Consider the following 19,685-nt stretch of genomic DNA (forward strand, 5'->3'; position numbering starts at 1 on the left):
ATAAGGGTGGAAGTAGTAGTAGTGTGCATTAATGATACATATACTTTATGTAATGTATATTTTTTAAATGTTTAAGGCCTGTAAAGTAACTCAGAATTGGCTGACAAAGCACTGTAAAGGCAAGGATCTTAGGGAGCGACTTTAATGGAAATGAGGGATATGTAATTAGCATATCAAATGTACTTAAATTATACCTTCTAGCATGTTTTAAAAACCTTTTTATCCCCCTTAAGAGTAATAACTAATTACTGAGAATTTTTTTGAACTCTTAATAAGCTTACTAATATTTTTTGCACACAATTCTAACCAAGTCATCATCAAATCCAAATGAATGGAGCTTATTAGATGAATGAAGTTTTTGTTGTACATTTTTCTTTCAAGAGGTGAGAAGGGATTTAAAAATAATAAAATTCAACTTTGTAAATATCACACTTATCTAACAATTCAGGAGAAAAATAATGATTGGAAAGCAAGTACAAGATCTTTTATAGTGACTAACCAAATCCTGAAATATTCCTGTGCAGAGGACTTTTAGAAGTACTAGCAGTGTGACTGTATCGAATAAGTATGATTATAGTATATACACACATACACAAAAATTATAATTATACATTATTATTATGCAATAATTATACACTAATAATTTTACAATAGTTAATGATTATATATGTTATTTATTACTGTATGTATACTCAAAGTTTACAATTTAAAAATTGAGACACTTTTAGATGAAAAAATTGAAATTACTTTAATAAAATTGTGTGTGTGTATTAGAATTGGAAGAGACCTAAGTAATCATATACAATATTAAATTTTAGCAAAATGGCTTGAAATATTTGTAGCTTATATAATATTTAGGAGCTACTTGTTGAAAAAAAATTTTTTTTTTGACTTAAACAACAAACATTTATTTCTCACAATTCTGGAGAGTAGGAAGTCCAAGACCAGGGTGCTGGCAGACTCGATGTCTGGTGAGAGCCCTCCTGCTGGTTTATTGTAACTTCACATGCAGAAGATACAACCGGTCAGTGAGACAGAGAGAGAGAGAGAGAGACAGACAGAGAGAATCTCTCTTGTATCTCTTCTTACTCATGAATGATCACGAGGGCTTCACCTTCATGACCTAATTAACTCCCAAAGGCCTCACCTTCAGATACAGTCATATTAGGGATTAGGGCTTCAGCATACAAATTTGGGGAGCACAAACATTCAGTCCATAGCAACCCCCAAGTAAAGTTTAAGACCTTCGAAGACAGAAGCTGTTCCTTTGCTCTCGTTGGTATCCTCAGTGCCTATGGCCATCCTGAGCACAGAGTGGGTACTTAATTCTTTTCTGAGCAACTGATCGTTTCTGAAGGATAACCTGAGAAAGATCATTTTCAGTTATGCAACATCAACTCCCCAAATGGCAACTCTTTATCCTTTCTGTCCTCATCCACAGTTTGCTGGTTGGAGCAGTCGCAGTTAGGGAGAGAGATACGGGAGAGAGCCCAACTTCTAAAAACTGTAGAGGAGGGAACAGGTTAGAGCCACTGTGGTGCTCCATTGAAATATCGAGCAGAGCTGCAGGGAATTGTTAATAAAAACAAATCTCTCTTACATTGTCATTACGTACATTTGTACCTTACATATTGTCTGCAGCCTCACCTCTTCTTCCCTGGTAGATATATACTGTTTCCTCAGCAGCATTCTTTTCTTTGTCAAAGTTGACTTCCCCTCTCCAGGTCGTCCAAGTGGGGCTGTCAATGACATCTCTTCATCACAGTGAGATGCACTTGACCTATGACGGTTAATCAGACTAGCCACTCGCCCAGCACAGTAATTTAGTGGAATGAAGCAGAGCCAATTACAATCTTCCGTGAGATTTGCTCTAAGGACACGAGGACATAGAAGGTCTCTCCCCCTTGAATCATATGTTGTGAGAATGTAGGCTTATAGATGCCCTCAGCCATCTCTCCACCATATCAAGAGACTCTGCCTGTGGAATGAAGCTGGACCTTCTCTTTCCTTCATCTCTATTGTCTCGGTCCTCAATTTTTATTCATATCTTATTGTTTCTCTTCTGTTATGAATGGAGTCATGACTAGTCCATGTTGAGAGCTCAGGGGGGCTGGTCCGTTCCGGTCCCTCTGGTCCTTATCCGCAGGCTGTTTGCACTCCTATTGGATTGGGCACAGTCTCTCTCAGTTTCTCAAATGGGCATTCTGCACTTTTAGCGAATGTCTGTTGACGGTGTGGGGACTCCCCTATTCTCAGGTCTGAGAGACGTCTGCTCTTTCCCGCTGCTTCCCCCGACATGGAAGCCGAAAACATCTAGGTCTTGCGGCTATCGGTAATCTGTTCCCATCTCCTTGTATTCTGGAGTTAATGGGGATACTTTGTCACCTTTTTGGGTTGTTCATGGATTTTTTATCTTGCTATCTAGTTGTCTATTTCTTTTTTTTTAATGAATTTATTTATTTATTTTTGGCTGCGTTGGGTCTTCATTGCTGCGTGTGGGCTTTCTCTACTTGCAGTGAGCGGGGGCTACTCTTCGTTGTGGTGCGTGGGCTTCTCACTGCGGTGGCTTCTCTTGCTGCGGACCACGGGCTGTAGGTGCGCGGGCTTCAGTAGTTGTGGCTCGCGGGCTCTAGAGCACAGGCTCAGTAGTTGTGGCGCACGAGCTTAGTTGCTCCGCGGCATGTGGGATCTTCCTGAACCAGTGCTTGAACCCGTGTCCCCTGCATTGGCAGGCGGATTCTTTTTTTTTTCACTGTATTTTATTTTTACAAGAGATAGACTGACACCAAGCATTGTAAATGGATGACCACAACAAAAGCAACAATGATTGCAATTACCAAACACAAAACACACTCATACTATGTCATAATATTGACATTCAGTCTAGTAATCCTCCACTGTAACAGCTCCTTTACTTTGCAGTGAAAATTGATTTGTATATTCTTTGCCTCTGAGTCCTTGTGGGATTTTTTTTTAATTCAAACAGAAAGTCACAAAAATTATAATTATCCTCATCAGTTCACTCAGTCCCATGTAATTAATTTTTTTTTCATCTTGATCTTTTGTTAGCACTTTTATGAGTTCATCAGTTTTTCATTAGAGTTCTGAAAATGCTTATTCATTCAGTTCAGCAGTACAGTCAGTTACCAGAAACCTGTACTTGTCAGAGTCTTCACCATGAATTCCTTGAAGATGAAACCCTTTTATAGGAACATATTTGCAAAAGCATCAGAGTACACCCAGAACTGTCTGTAAATGACAAAAGACTTAAAAATGACCACAGTTAAAGATTTGATGAAAGTTCATAATAATGCAATTGACAAGGAAATTTAGTTATTTCTGAGATATACATTTTAAAGTAATAACTAGAATTATGACTTATAACATTATACCAGAACATATAAGATTTTTAGAAATTTCATGTAATGTCTGAAACATTTATATTAACATATTTCCATACAAATAACCCAATGAAAGTTTAGTATTAGTTGTTTTGTTTGTTTGTTTCTTTATACTGCAGGTTCTTATTAGTCATCAATTTTATACACATCAGTGTATACATGTCAATCCCAATCGCCCAATTCAGCACACCACCATCCCCACCCCACCGCGGTTTTCCCCCCTTGGTGTCCATACGTTTGTTCTCTACACCTGTGTCTCAACTTCTGCCCTGCAAACCGGTTCATCTGTACCATTTTTCTAGGTTCCACATACATGCATTAATATACGATATTTGTTTATCTCTTTCTGACTTACTTCATTCTGTATGACAGTCTCTAGCTCCATCCACGTCTCAAGAAATGACTCAATTTCGTTCCTTTTTATGGCTGAGTAATATTCCATTGTATATATGTACCACATCTTCTTTATCCATTCGTCTGTTGATGGGCATTTAGGTTGCTTCCATGGCCTGGCTATTGTAAATAGTGCTGCAATGAACATTGGGGTGCATGTGTCTTTTTGAATTACGGTTTTCTCTGGGTATATGCCCAGTAGTGGGATTGCTGGATCATATGGTAATTCTATTTTTAGTTTTTTAAGGAACCTCCATATTGTTCTCCATAGTGGCTGTATCAATTTACATTCCCACCAACAGTGCAAGAGGGTTCCTTTTTCTGCACACCCTCTCCAGCATTTGTTGTTTGTAGATTTTCTGATGATGCCCATTCTAATTGGTGTGACGTGATACCTCATTGCAGTTTTGATTTACATTTCTCTAATAATTAGTGATGTTGAGCATCTTTTCATGTGCTTCTTGGCCATCTGTGTGTCTTCTTTGGAGAAATGTCTATTTAGGTCTTCTGCCCATTTTTGGATTGGGTTGTTTGTTTCTTTCATATTGAGCTGAATGAGCTGTTTATATATTTTGGAGATTAATCCTTTGTCTGTTGATTCGTTTGCAAATATTTTCTCCCATTCTGAGGGTTCTCTTTTCATCTTGTTTATGGTTTCCTTTGCTGTGCAAAAGCTTTTAAGTTTCATTAGGTCCCATTTGTTTATTTTTGTTTTTATTTCCATTACTCTAGGAGGTGGATCAAAAAAGATCTTGCTGTGATTTATGTCAAAGAGTGTTCTTCCTATGTTTTCCTCTAAGAGTTTATAGTGTCCGGTCTTACATTTAGGTCTCGAATCCATTTTGAGTTTATTTTTGTGTATGGTGTTAGGGAGTGTTCTAATTTCATTCTTTTACATGTAGCTGTCCAGTTTTCCCAGCACCGCTTATAGAAGAGGCTGTCTTTTTTCCACTGTATATTCTTGCCTCCTTTATCAAAGATAAGGTGACCATATGTGCGTGGGTTTATCTCTGGGCTTTCTATCCTGTTCCATTGATCTATATTTCTGTTTTTGTGCCAGTACCATATTGTCTTGATTACTGTAGCTTTGTAGTATAGTCTGAAGTCAGGGAGTCTGATTCCTCCAGCTCCGTTTTTTCCCCTCAAGACTGCTTTGGCTATTTGGGGTCTTTTGTGTCTCCATACAAATTTTAAGATGATTTGTTCTAGTTCCGTAAAAAATGCCATTGGTAATTTGATAGGGATTGCATTGAATCTGTAGATTGCTTTGGGTAGTATAGTCATTTTCACAATATTGATTCTTCCAATCCAAGAACATGGTATATCTCTCCACCTGTTGGTATCATCTTTAATTTCTTTCATCAGTGTCTTATAGTTTTCTGCATACAGGTCTTTTGTCTCCCTAGGTAGGTTTATTCCTAGGTATTTTATTCTTTTTGTTGCAATGGTAAATGGGAGTGTTTCCATAATTTCTCTTTCAGAGTTTTCATCATTAGTGTATAGGAATGCAAGAGATTTCTGTGCATTAATTTTGTATCCTGTAACTTTACCAAATTCATTGATTAGCTCTAGTAGTTTTCTGGTGGCATCTTTAGGATTCCCTATGTATAGTATCATGTCATCTGCAAACAGTCACAGTTTTACTTCTTCTTTTCCAATTTGTATTCCTTTTAGTTCTTTTTCTTCTCTGATTGCCGTGGCTAGGACTCCCAAAGCTATGTTGAATAATAGTGGTGAGAGTAGACATCCTTGTCTCGTTCCTGATCTTAGAGGAAATGCTTCCAGTTTTTCACCATTGAGAATGATGTTTGCTGTGGGTTTGTCATTCAGGGCCTTTAATATGTTGAGGTAGGTTCCCTCTATGCCCACTTTCTGGAGAGTTTTTATCATAAATGGGTGTTGAATTTTGTCAAAAGCTTTTTCTGCATCTATTGAGATGATCATATGGTTTTTATTCTTCAATTTGTTAATATGGTGTATCACATTGATTGATTTGCATATATTGAAGAATCCTTGCATCCCTGGGATAAATCCCACTTGATCATGGTGTATGATCCTTTTAATGCGTTGTTGGATTCTGTTTGCTAGTATTTTGTTGAGGATTTTTGCATCCATATTCATCAGTGATATTGGTCTGTAATTTTCTTTTTTGTAGTATCTTTGTCTGGTTTTGGTATCAGGGTGATGGTGGCCTCATAGAATGTGTTTGGGAGTGTTCCTTCCTCTGCAATTTTTTGGAAGAGTTTGAGAAGGATGGGTGTTAGCTCTTCTCTAAATGTTTGATAGAATTCACCTGTGAAGCCATCTGGTCCTGGACTTTTGTTTGTTGGAAGATTTTTAATCACAGTTTCAATTTCATTACTTGTGATTGGTCTGTTCATATTTTCTGTTTCTTCCTGGTTCAGTCTTGGAAGGTTATACCTTTCTAAGAATTTGTCCATTTCTTCCAGGTTGTCCATTTTATTGGCATAGAGTTGCTTGTAGTAGTCTCTTAGGATGCTTTGTATTTCTGCAGTGTCCGTTGTAACTTCTCCTTTTTCATTTCTAATTTTATTGATTTGAGTCTTCTCCCTCTTTTTCTTGATGAGTCTGGCTAATGGCTTATCAATTTTGTTTATCTTCTCAAAGAACCAGCTTTTAGTTTTATTGATCTTTGCTATTGTTTTCTTTGTTTCTATTTCATTTATTTCCGCTCTGATCTTTATGATTTCTTTCCTTCTGCTAACTTTGGGTTTTGTTTGTTCTTCTTTCTCTGTTTCCTTTAGGTGTAAGGTTAGATTGTTTACTTGAGATTTTTCTTGTTTCTTTAGGTAGGCTTGTATAGCTATAAACTTCCCTCTTAGAACTGCTTTTGCTGCATCCTATAGGTTTTGGATCGTCGTGTTTTCATTGTCATTTGTCTCTAGGTATTTTTTGATTTCCTCTTTGATTTCTTCAGTGACCTCTTGGTTATTTAGTAACGTATTGTTTAGCCTCCATGTGTTTGTGTTTTTTATGTTTTTTTTCCCTGTAATTCATTTCTAATCTCATAGCGTTGTGGTCAGAAAAGATGCTTTATATGATTTCAATTTTCTTAAATTTACTGAGGCTTGATTTGTGACCCAAGATGTGATCTATCCTGGAGAATGTTCCGTTTGCACTTGAGAAGAACGTGTAATCTGCTGTTTTTGGATGGAATGTCCTATAAATATCAATTAAATCTATGTGGTCTATTGTGTCATTTAAAGCTTCTGTTTCCTTATTTATTTTCATTTTGGATGATCTGTCCATTGGTGTAAGTGAGGTGTTAAAGTCCCCCACTATTATTGTGTTACTGTCGACTTCCTCTTTTATAGCTGTTAGCAGTTGCCTTATGCATTGAGGTGCTCCTATGTTGGGTGCATATATATTTATAATTGTTATATCTTCTTCTTGGATTGATCCCTTGATCATTATGTAGTGTCCTTCCTTGTCTCTTGTAACATTCTTTATTTTAAAGTCTATTTTATCTGATATGAGTATAGCTACTTCAGCTTTCTTTTGATTTCCATTTGCATGGAATATCTTTTTCCATCCCCTCACTTTCAGTCTATGTGTCCCTAGGTCTGAAGTGAGTCTCTTGTAGACAGCATATAGATGGGTCTTGTTTTTGTATCCATTCAGCCAGCCTGTGTCTTTTGGTTGGAGCATTTAATCCTTTCACGTTTAAGGTAATTATCGATATGTATGTTCCTATGACCATTTTCTTAATCGTTTTGGGTTTGTTTTTGTAGGTCGTTTTCTTCTCTTGTGTTTCCCACTTAGAGAAATTCCTTTAGCATTTGTTTTAGAGCTGGTTTGGTGGTGCTGAATTCTCTTAGCTTTTGCTTGTCTGTAAAGCTTTTGATTTCTCCATCAAATCTGAATGAGATCCTTGCCGGGTAAAGTAATCTTGGTTGTAGGTTCTTCCCTTTCATCACTTTAAGTATATCATGCCACTCCCTTCTGGCTTGTAGGGTTTCTGCTGAGAAATCAGCTGTTAACCTTATGGGAGTTCCCTTGTATTTTATTTGTCGTTTTTCCCTTTCTGCTTTCAATAATTTGTCTTTGTCTTTAATTTTTGCCAATTTGATTACTATGTGTCTCGGCGTGTTTCTCCTTGGGTTTATCCTGTATGGGACTCGCTGCGCTTCCTGGACTTGGGTGGCTATTTCCTTTCCCATGTTAGGGAAGTTTTCGACTATAATCTCTTCAAATATTTTCTCTGGTTCTTTCTCTCTCTCTTCTCCTTCTGGGACCCCTATAATGCGAATGTTGTTGCATTTAATGTTGTCCCAGAGGTCTCTTAGGCTGTCTTCATTTCTTTTCATTCTTTTTTCTTTAGTCTGTTCCGCAGCAGTGAATTCCACCATTCTGTCTTCCAGGTCACTTATCCGTTCTTCTGCCTCAGTTATTCTGCTATTGATTCCTTCTAGTGTAGTTTTCATTTCAGTTATTGTATTGTTCATCTCTGTTCTTTAATTCTTCTAGGTCTTTGTTAAACATTTCTTGCATCTTCTCGATCTTTGCCTCCATTCTTATTCCGAGGTCCTGGATCATCTTCACTATCATTATTCTGAATTCTTTTTCTGGAAGGTTGCCTATCTCCACTTCATTTAGTTGTTTTTCTGGGGTTTTATCTTGTTCCTTCATCTGGTATATAGCCCTCTGCCTTTTCATGTTGTCTGTCTTCCTGTGAATGTGGTTTTTGTTCCACAGGCTACAGGATTATAGTTTTTCTTGCTTCTGCTGTCTGCCCTCTGGTGGTTGAGGCTATCTAAGAGGCTTGATGGTTGGTTCTGGTGGTGGGTAGAGCTGACTGTTGCTGTGGTGGTCAGAGCTCAGTAAAACTTTAATCCACTTGACTGTTGATGGGTGGGGCTGGGTTCCCTCCCTGTTGGTTGTTTTGCCTGAGGCAACGCAACACTGGAGCCTACCTGGGCTGTTTGGTGGGGCTAATGACAGACTCTGGGAGGGCTCACACCAAGGAGTACTTCCCAGAACTTCTGCTGCCAGTGTCCTTGTCCCCACTGTGAAACAGAGCCACCCCCCGCCTCTGCAGGAGACCTTCCAACACTAGCAGGTAGGTCTGGTTCAGTCTCCCCCGGGGTCACTGCTCCTTCCCCTGGGTCCTGATGTGCACACTATTTTGTGTGTGCCCTCCAAGAGTGGGGTCTCTGTTTCGCCCAGTCCTGTCGAAGTTTTGCAATCAAATCCCACAAGCCTTCAAAGTCAGATTCTCTATGAATTCCTCCTCCCGTTGCTGGACCCCCCGGTTGGAAAGCCTGACGTGGGGCTCAGAACCTTCACTCCAGTGGGTGGACTTCTGTGGTATAAGTGTTCACCAGTCTGTGAGTCACCCACCCACCAGTTATGGGATTTGATTTTACTCTGATTGCGCCCCTCCTACCGTCTCATTGTGGCTTCTCCTTTGTCTTTGCATGTGGGGTATCTTTTTTGGTGAGTTCCAGTGTCTTCCTGTCGATGATTTTCCAGCAGCTAGTTGTGATTCTGGTGTTCTCGCAAGAGGGAGTGAGAGCACGTCCTTCTACTCCGCCATCTTGGTTCCTCCTGAAAATTTTAAAGAAAACTTTTAAATAAATCTTTAAAAGGAAAAGAAAGGATCTTAAATATTCATCAGTAGGAGAATGGGTAAATAGAAGGTCTGCTTATTTGTTGGAATAATATAGAGTTATTTAAAGCAATGAACTAGGTCTGTATATCAATGTAGATAGCAAGACAATGCTGAATAAAGTAAGGAAGATGCTGAATAATGTATACAGTTTGATACCATGTATGTATATTAAAATATTTAGGGTTACAGATATTTCTGTATAGGTGTATAAAATTTTAAAAGTGCACTGAAATACATACTCCAAATGCATGATAATAGGGGAGGGGAAAAGGAATAGGACTTAGAGTTTGGCTTAAAGGGGACTTTAACTGTAGTGTTTTATTCCTTTAAAAAAGGAAAGGTAAGCAAATGTGACAAGATTGACACTTGTTAATTCTGGGTGGTAGAATCATGGATGTTTGTTATATTCTTGGTACTTTATTGTATTTTTAAAATCCATTTTTTTCCCTCAAGAAAGATCTATTATTTTTTAGGAGAATTTGGAACTTTGTGATTACAAGACTAGTTTCTATATAACTAAGAATCCCCAAAAGTTGTTGAAATCCTTTCAGTGGGAATATGAAATGGTCTAGGTACTTTATTTTACCTTGCTGCTAACGTCCTTGAGTTTAGGGATTTCCAAAAAACTTAAGAAAAATTGACAGAATCTATATCAAAATATCATTAGATGTCTTTGAGTGGTGAGATTATGGTTCAAATTTTTACTTACTAATATAATTTTTAAGTTTATTAATTTTTTTCTCACTAAGAATATACTACTTTTTTAAAGTAAATAAAATAATAAATGTTTTTTTAGAGAAACCAGAACAAACGAAAACAAAGGAAAGCAATCCGAATGAAATAGTGCCATTTACTCTAGTGATCAGGAAGAATACATTTTTCAGGTCTTAAGTGTTAAGGTAAAAGTGGAGCATCTAAGCATCCTGTCTCTTTCACACTGCTGTAAATCTGAGAGCCTCACTGAACTCCAAGTGGGTTTAGGGAGCTTAGTAATTGGGGTCTTTAATGGAACATGGGTAGTAATTTGTTGACTGGTTCATGACTTTTTGACAGTAAACTGAATGAGGCTCCATTTGTGAAAGAACCTAACAGTTTCTTATTATTGATATAAAAGTTTCTTGGATAGGAAATTTTTATGAAACAAAGAATAATCTGGAAACCAGAGGATTGGCAACACCTGAAAGGATAAAAGAAGGGGAATTCGGCGGTAAGAGAAAAAAATGTAGGAAACTGAAATTAAATCTTAAACATGAAATTGGTAAAAGATTGTTTTCAATTATAATGAGAAAATATTGTAGACTTTAAAATGAAGAAACAATGTTAATCTTATAAATTATAGAGGTGGAACATAATCTTTGTTTTGGTCTATTTCGTGTTTATGTATTTGCTTTGCATTTAGGGGTTGTATTAAGTGAAAGTACTAACTTTTACCTATATTGTACTCCAACCAAACTAAGTATTTGTATATCTTAGAAATACTAGTATTTTGAACTTTTTCATTTTGAGTTTTTTCTTCCCTTAGGCAGAATTGTAAATTAAATTGTAATTCTTTACAGGTGATCTAGTGCAAATGAGCGTGTGTTTGCATGTATTTTACTTCTTGACTTCATATTAGAAAAGCAACGCCGTTCTTTCCTCCTATGTGTTTCCTCTACTCCTCATACAGAATACTTCACTTCTGACACTTCTGGTCATCACATGTATGTGAGGTTTTTCCCCACACCAAGCAATTCTCTGCAACACCAGCTGGATGTCCTACTTCAGTTCTCACACTGTCTGTCTGGAGATGGTATCAGATCCCACATGTTAAGGGCTCAGTCCCACAAGACTGCTCCCACCCCACTTCATATGCCAATCACAAGTAGTAGGTCCTCAGTTTAGGCACAACTTCTGTCTGACTTGGACTTGGCTACAAATCAGAGGTTCTCACGACCTTCTCCTCATGTTTGATTAAATTGCTATAGTGGCTCACAGAACTCAGGGAAACACTTATGTTTACCAGTTTATTAAAGGATATGATAAAGGATACAGATGAACAGTCAGATGAAGAAATATATAGGGCAAGGTCTGGGAAGGTCCCCAGCACGGGAACTTCTGTCCCCATGGAATTGGGGTGCCTCACCTTCCCTGTGTGGATGTGTTCACCAACTTGGAGGCCCTCTGAACCCTATATAGTATTGTGATTTTATGGAGGCTTCATCATGTAGGCAAAATGGATCATTAACTCCATTTTCAGCCCTTTTGCCTTCTCAAGAGAATGGGGAGTAGGGGAGCTTGGGGAATGGGGCTGAAAATTCTAAGCTTCTAATCATGGCTTGTTCTTTCTGGTGAGCAGCTCTCTTCAGAAGCCATCTAGAAGCCTGCCCAAATTTGCCTCACTAGAACAAAAGACACTTCTATCACCCAGAAAATTACAAGGGTTTCAGGAGCTCTGTGTCAGGAACTGGGGTCAAAGACCAAATATTAGAACAAAAGATGCTCCTAGTGCTCTTATCACTTAGGAAATTACAAGCGTTTCAGGAGCCCTGTGTCAGGAGCCAGCACCAGAGACCAATATATATGTCTTTCTATTATCTCACAGACTTAGAAAAACAAAACAAAACATTGTGAGAGACTAAAAATATTACGAACTGTATTATCACAGTGAATGTTTATATTGATGTTGTATGTACTTGGAAATGGAAAAGCAAAATTGTACAAATAGTGTATCCTGGCTTAGAATCTGACCTTTAAATTTTCATTTGAAAAGAAATCAGAGTATTGCTGTTATAACACATACAGTATGGTCTTAGTTGTACAGAATAAACAAAAGACTTTCTTGAACAGGTTTGAAATAATTGTTTGGCATTTTCCAGGAAAATCAGATGCATGTGCCAAATGTAGACTGCTGGCAACTTGTTCTCCTTTTATACAGAGATAAAGGCCACCAGGAAGTCTTTTGAAATTCTACAGTAGCTTGTAATGGGATCTGCGGAACTTGATATTTAACTTTATAACTGTTATTTTCAATTAATAATTATAAGACCTTGAACAAGTCATCTAAATTCTCTGTTCACTATTTTCTTTATTTTAAAATGAAGATATTGTACTAGATGATTTCTAAAGCATCTTCCACTTCTAAAATGCTATAATTTTATTTCACATTAGGATTCTTCTGCTAATGCAGATTTATAAAAATGAGATAGTTGGTTGATAAAGTGGTTGTGGCTTTTTACATTCCCACTGGCAAAGTTGAGAGTTCTATTTGTTCTAAATCCTCTTCAACACTTGGTAGCATCAATTTTTAAGATTTCAGCTATTCTAATAGGTGTATAATGTTATCTCATTGTGGCTTTAATTTGTATTTCTCTAATGACTGTGATGTTGAACATCTTTTCATGTGCATATTAGCCATTCATTTATCTTTTTTTGGTGAAATATCTATTGAAATCTTTTGTCCATTTTAATTTGGGTTGTTTGTCTTCTACTCATTGTGTTGTAAGAGTTCTGTATACATTCATTGTGTTGTAAGAGTTCTGTATACATTCTAGATACAAGACCATGGTCAGATTTTTGTGTTGAGAATACTTTCTCCCATGATGTGGTTTGCCTTTCATTATTTTTACAGTGTCTTTGGAAGAGTAGATTTAAATTTTGATGATGTCCAATTTTTCCATATTTTTCTTTTATGGTTTGTGCTTTTTGTATCCTAAGAAATCTCGACCTATTTTTATGTGGCTATGATTTTCTCCTATGTTTTCTTCCTGAATATTTATAGTTTTAGCTTTTTAAAAAATAAATTTATTTATTTAATTTATTTTTGGCTGTGTTGGGTCTTCGTTGCTGTGTGTGGGCTTTCTCTAGTTGCAGCGAGTGGGGGCTACTCATTGCGGTGGCTTCTCTTGTTGCGGAGCACGGTCTCTAGGCGCGTGGGCTCAGTAGTTGTGGCACATGGGCTCTAGAGCGCAGGCTTAGTATTTGTGGCACACAGGCTTAGTTGCTCCGCAGCATGTGGGATCTTCCCGGACCAGGGTTCGAACCTGTGTCCCCTGCATTGGCAGGCGGATTCATAACCACTGCACCACCAGGGAAGTCCCTGTTCTGGACTTCATTCTATCCCATTGACCTATTCTTTTGTCCTTATGTCAATATTAGTCTTAATTACTAGGGCTTTATAGTAAGTCTGGAATTTCAGTAGTTTAACTCCTTCCACTTTATTCTTCCTTTTCAAAATCGTTTTGCTGGTCTAGGTCCTTTGTATTTTCCTATAAATTTTAAAATCGATATCAATTTCTACCAAAAAAAACCTTCAGAGATTTTGTTTGAGATTGAATCTTTAGATAAATTTGAAGCAAAGGATGTGACCTGGGTTGGAGAGGCAGTTGACTGATCATGCACACTACATTAAGTCCTTCCTTGAAGGAGGATCTTAGTGGAGCATCTCCAAGTCTACAGAGTTACAGTGGTTGATAGTGTTGTTCAAATCTTCAGTGTTCTTACTGGGTTTTGTGTGTGTGTATATTCTATCAGTTACTGGGAAAGGTGGGTTAAAATCTCACATTCTGACTGGATTTACCTGTTTTTTCCTTTTAGTTCTGTAAGTTTTTGCTTTATGTATTTTGAAGCTATGTTATTAGCACATATACATTTATAATGGTTATATCTTCCTGATGTGTTGATTCTTTTATCATTACAAAGTGTCCTTTAATTCTAAAAATAATTCTTATGTAATCTGTTTTGCCTGATATTAACCTAACCCCTCCAACTTTCTCATAGTTATTTTCCTCATGGCTTTTATCATTTTCCATCCTTTTACTTTTTAACACATTTGTATCTTCATATTTAAAGTGAGTCTCTTAGAGTTAATATTAAATTGCTTTAGAAAAAATACAGAAACTTTGCTACTTTTATTATTGGGGGAAGCCAGGTGGAGGGTACATGAGAACTCCTGTATTATTTTTTTCAACTATGTAAGTCTAAAATTATTTCAAGAATGTTTATAATTGCCTGTTGGTTGGTGCATTTTTTGTAGTAACTTCTCTAAAATTCTTGTCTGATAATTCCAACATCTGTATCAACTATGTGTTGTTGTCCTTTGATTGTCCTTATTCATCCTAGTTGAGATTTTTTTTTCTGTCTTTGGAATGATGAGTATACTCATTTTGGATTGTATCCTGGATGTTTTGAGTGTTATGAGACCTTGGTTCCTACTTAAATCGTCTGTATTAGTAGGCAGCCACTGGAGAGGGAGGAATGGTGCTGCATCTTCGCTGACATTCCCCTTATATAGGGCAGGAACGGTTGGCAGGGCTCTGCCCCCATAGTCTTTGTGGCTGCATCCTGGTGGGGGATGGGAGGGCCACCACCTCTGTTGTCATTTGTGCAGGGTTGGGATGGTCAGCAAGGCTCTGCCCCACAGATTATACAGCACTCATTTGGGAGGGTTGCATCCTTCAGGGCTGCTGTCTTCCCAGTCCTTTGGTTGGAGACAGTGGGTTTTTTCTTATGGCTTGTTGTTGACCTACACCTGTTGGTGGTTCCAGGTTGTAAACTGCTGTCACACCCAGGGTGAGATACATGAATGGCAAATCTCAAGATTGTTTAATCACTCAAGATCTGCAGTCTCTAGCCAGTTTGTCTTATTTTTGTCACCTTTTCAGAGTCTCCTTGTAGTTGCTTTGTCTTTGGTCCAAGGTTTATAGTTGTAATTAGCAGGAAGAGTAGGATGCAGTGCACTTAATTTATCTTGTTTGGAACCAGACATCTCTTACTGGTTTTTAAAATATTTATAATTTCTGTATTTTCTGTTTATTTGCCCTGTGTATTTTGTTTTTCAGGCAAATGAAGATAAAACAATGTCAGCCAACCTAAAATACCTTTCCTTGGGAATTTTGGTCTTTCAGACTACCAGTCTGGTTCTAACGATGCGTTATTCTAGGACTTTAAAAGAGGAGGGGCCTCGTTATCTGTCATCTACAGCCGTGGTTGTTGCTGAACTTTTGAAGATAATGGCCTGCATTTTATTAGTCTACAAAGACAGCAGTAGGTATCTAGGTTTTTTAAGTCATTGCAATTTATTTAATTATTTTGCAGTTATTCACATGTGATATATATATATATATAGTATATATGTATAGGTACTTATATATGACATATATATTATATATAGGTAACTACACATTTGAACACTTGCATTATTTAAGAACATTTCAATTTTCATTTTATTAAGATGGTTTTAGTCTAGTAATAAATGTATTTTATTCTTATCTATGTTTTGATTCATGTCCTCTGGTTAATGCTGTAAATATGAAACAAAGTTTCTTGCATTTATAATAATTTGAGAGTAAGTAATTTAGAGGAGTAATAATTTTTTTACTAAAGTCAAGGCTTTTTTATTTTATTTGCTGCATGATTAGTCCAGCAGTGACTAATTTGATATAGTTTTTTTAAAAAAAAATCTTTATTGAGGGAATTTCCTGGTGGTCCAGTGGTTAGGGCTCCATGTGGTTAGATTATTTGGGGGTACATTAAAATGAAAAACAGACTTTTTTCATGTTTTTATATATCAAACCAAATGAGAAGACAAGCAACAGATTGAGAGAAGGTATTTACATCACAGGTAATCACTAATAATTAATATCCAGAATGTACAAAGAACTCCCACAACTCAATAAGAAAAAGATAAGAAACTCAACAAAAAAGGGACAAAAGATATAAATAGGCAACTCACAGAAGAGAAAACCTGAGTGGCCAATCAATGTATAAAAAGATGTTCAACCTCTCTAGGAATCAGAGAAATCAAATTAAAGCCACAAGACTCAATTCCACTACCCTCATACTGCTAATGAGAAAAATATGTGACAGCATCAATTATTTAAAAATTTAATTTTAAAGATGAGCTAATATTTTATATTTTTTCTGCTAAAACTAAAAAAAAATCTTTTGGTAATTTTTGTTTTACTTACATAATTTTTTTACCATTATTTTAGTCAGGAAAGGCTGACTATCAAGTAGCATTCTTTAGTTATTTTCATTTTGTAAACTAAACATTGTAAATCAACTATACTCCAATAAAAATTAATTTAAAAAAAGGTATTTTCATTTTAAAACTTTTCATAAAGTTTGCAAGTTCTTTTATCATCACCTTTTTTGACCATGATTCTTTCTTTCTTTCTTTATTTATTTATGGCTGTGTTGGGTCTTCGTTTCTGTGTGAGGGCTTTCTCTAGTTGCGGCAAGTGGGGGCTACTCTGCATCGCGGTGCGCGGGCCTCTTACTATCGTGGCCTCTCTTGTTGCAGAGCACAGGCTCCAGACCCGCAGGCTCAGTAGTTGTGGCTCACGGGCCTAGCTGCTCCGCGGCATGTGGGATCTTCCCAAACCAGGGCTCGAACCCGTGTCCCCTGCATTGGCAGGCGGATTCTCAACCACTGTGCCACCAGGGAAGCCCAAGTTTGCAAGTTTTATGTTGGGAGAGAAAATCATCTGTGAAGTGTATTGTTGGTAAGGTGGTAGGGTTCCTTAGAATTTCTCCTTTCTTTGGGGGTTTATGTATCTCTGAAAGTTCTTTGGGCATTTTTTTGTGATTGATACTGTGGGTTGGCTAGCTCAGAGTCCATTTTTAACTCCTTTCTCCCTTTCTTATCTCTAATGTGGAGAATATAAAAGAAAAGAATTGATTTTCCAGCTCCCTTGTAGCAGGGGGTAGTCATGCAACACACAGTCTTGGTCAGTGAGAGGGAAGAAGATGCCTACTAGGCCACTGTTTCCTCCTCTTCTTTCTTCCTTCCAGAAAGAAGAACCAGAGGTGCATCAGTCAGTTGGTAACCTGTTGCAAAAAATCACGTAGACAATACATGAAAAGCATGAAAATAAAAAGCCAATATATATACAGGGAGAGCTAGGTCCCTGATGTCATCACGGAGCTGCTGTAGCAGCTTTTGACCTGGACTCATGACATGTGAGACAAATCCCTATGGGTTTGAGCCACTGTTGGTTGGGTTTTCTGTTGTTTGAGCCAAACCCACTTCCTGGTATCCTTCTTTTCATGATTAAAGTCTTCATAATTATTAATTGGCATTAATGGCTGATGATAAAATACATTATAAAATACAAAGTATCAATATTATAATATTGCTATGATAAAGTAAGAATACTTGGTTGACAAGTTAATACTTTGAGGTTTTGGTTATCATAAATACATATGTGTATATATAATCAATTTGATTTATTTCCCAATGAAAAAAATATATATATAAAGATAATGCTCTTCTTAATATGCTACCTTATAATATTTAGTATTAGCATCATTAAAGGTATAGGTATACCTTATTTTATTGCAGATATTGTGTTTTTTACAAATTTAAGATTTGTGGCAACCCTCCATTGTCAGATGATGGTGAGTATTTTTTAGCAATAAAGCATTTTTTAATTAAGGTATGCACATTGTTTTTTTTAGACATAATCTTATTGCACAGTTAACAGACTACAGTAAAGTATAAACATAACTTTTATATGCACTGAGAAACCAAAAAAATTCTTGTGACTCACTTTATTGTGATATTCACTTTATGGCAGTGGTCTGGAAATGAACCTGCAATATCTCTGAGGTACGTCTGTATATTTTAGACCTAAAAGGATCTTAACGTGTAGCCAAATTTCCATTTTTTACAGGTGAAAAAACTGAGGACTTGAGAGTATGTAACTTATTTGGAGTTACTTAATTACTGATTTTGCCCATTTCATGTTTTTTCTAGAATGTAGTCTAAGAGCACTGAATCGAATACTACATGATGAAATTCTTAATAAACCTATGGAAACACTTAAACTTGCTATTCCATCAGGGATATATACTCTTCAGAATAATTTACTCTATGTGGCACTGTCAAATCTAGATGCAGCTACTTATCAGGTATTTAAAATACATTTCTAGTAGTGTTTCTAAGAAAGAAAGAAAGAAACAATAATATTAGCTGTTTTCTCTTTCAGGTCACGTATCAGTTGAAAATTCTTACAACTGCATTATTTTCTGTGTCGATGCTTAGTAAAAAATTAGGTGTGTACCAGTGGCTCTCCCTAGTAATTTTGATGACAGGAGTTGCTTTTGTACAGGTAACTATTCAAGATAAGTATAACTTTTACTTTTATCACAGTTTCAAACCTCATTTTGGAGAATATGGTTCTGTTATTTGTTGAAGAAAATTAATGCTTATTCTCACAACTGACATTTTTTGAGGGCTTCCTTTGAGCAAGATACTACATTGGGACTGTAAATGACACAAAGAAGTAAAATCAAATTATCCGACGTAAAGAAATGAACAGTCTATTTAGGGAAATAAGACACTGTAGGTAAAACAAAGCTGATTTTTACTGAGTGTCTGGACATTTGAGATCAACCACTCCCTTCCTATTGTCTCTCAGCTTCCCTGATACCACTCGCTCCTGGTTCTTTTCACATCTTTCTAATGATTCCTTCTTGGTTTCCTTCCTGGGGTCCTCTTCCTTGATATTCCCATTAGATATTGTGTTGTTGATAGGCTTGTTATTTCTCTTAAATTATGTGCTTAGTTTTGGAGATTTCATTCTTTCTGAAGGTTTTTACTAACACATATGCTTATAGCTTCTTGGTCTGTGTCATCAGCTCTGGTTATCACCTCTAGTTTCAGATTTATATATCTAAAAGCACATTGGACATCTTTGTTTGGTTGTTCAATAGGCCTTATAAACTCAGTGTATCCAAAGCTATACTTTACCTTTTCCCCACCAAACCTGTTCTTTATTTCTGTTTTTTCCAGTCATGATTTACTTAGCCTGAGAGTTGTCCTAGACTCTTCCTTTAGCCTGTACATCCAGTCAATCACTAAGACTTTCTGATTCTGCTTTCTAATACTTCTTGATTCTGTCCTTGTCTGTCTCTACTAACACTTCCCCATTTCATGCCTTCTTTGTGTCTCAAGTAATCTTTTGCCTCCTAATTGATTTTTTTTTTTTTTTAACTTCTGTCTTACAATTCAGCCTCCACTTAGTCACCACTGTGGTCTATCTAAAAGAAATCCAATCATGTCAATCTCCTGCCGTCCAAAGCCCCCCTCCCCTACAATCACTTTCCTCAGAGTGTGGTATGTATATTTTGAATAAATATTTCTAATAGTTATTTAAGTGGTTATTAGAAAAATATAATTGGCATATCAAATCCATATTTTCATAGATCCTGCTTAAGGTAAGGTAAAGTCGGTATTCAGTTTTTAAAAGTGAGGTATTTTAAATTAAAATATCAAGTAA

The 19,685-nt window shown here is 36.7% G+C and overlaps 1 protein-coding gene across 1 annotated transcript in view; it reads left to right on the forward strand.

Annotated features, from left to right (window-relative positions):
* Positions 1-19,685, forward strand: part of SLC35A3 (solute carrier family 35 member A3) — a 47,165-nt gene that overhangs the window by 10,454 nt on the left and 17,026 nt on the right. The window contains exons 2-4 of the mRNA XM_007169532.2: positions 15,243-15,447; positions 18,161-18,315; positions 18,393-18,515. Of these exons, the coding sequence (XP_007169594.1) occupies positions 15,261-15,447; positions 18,161-18,315; positions 18,393-18,515 (465 nt within the window). The 5' untranslated portion in view covers positions 15,243-15,260. The remainder of the gene's footprint in view (positions 1-15,242; positions 15,448-18,160; positions 18,316-18,392; positions 18,516-19,685) is intronic.

This window comes from Balaenoptera acutorostrata, chromosome 1 (assembly GCF_949987535.1).
Source record: "Balaenoptera acutorostrata chromosome 1, mBalAcu1.1, whole genome shotgun sequence".
NCBI classification, from domain to species: domain Eukaryota; kingdom Metazoa; phylum Chordata; class Mammalia; order Artiodactyla; family Balaenopteridae; genus Balaenoptera; species Balaenoptera acutorostrata.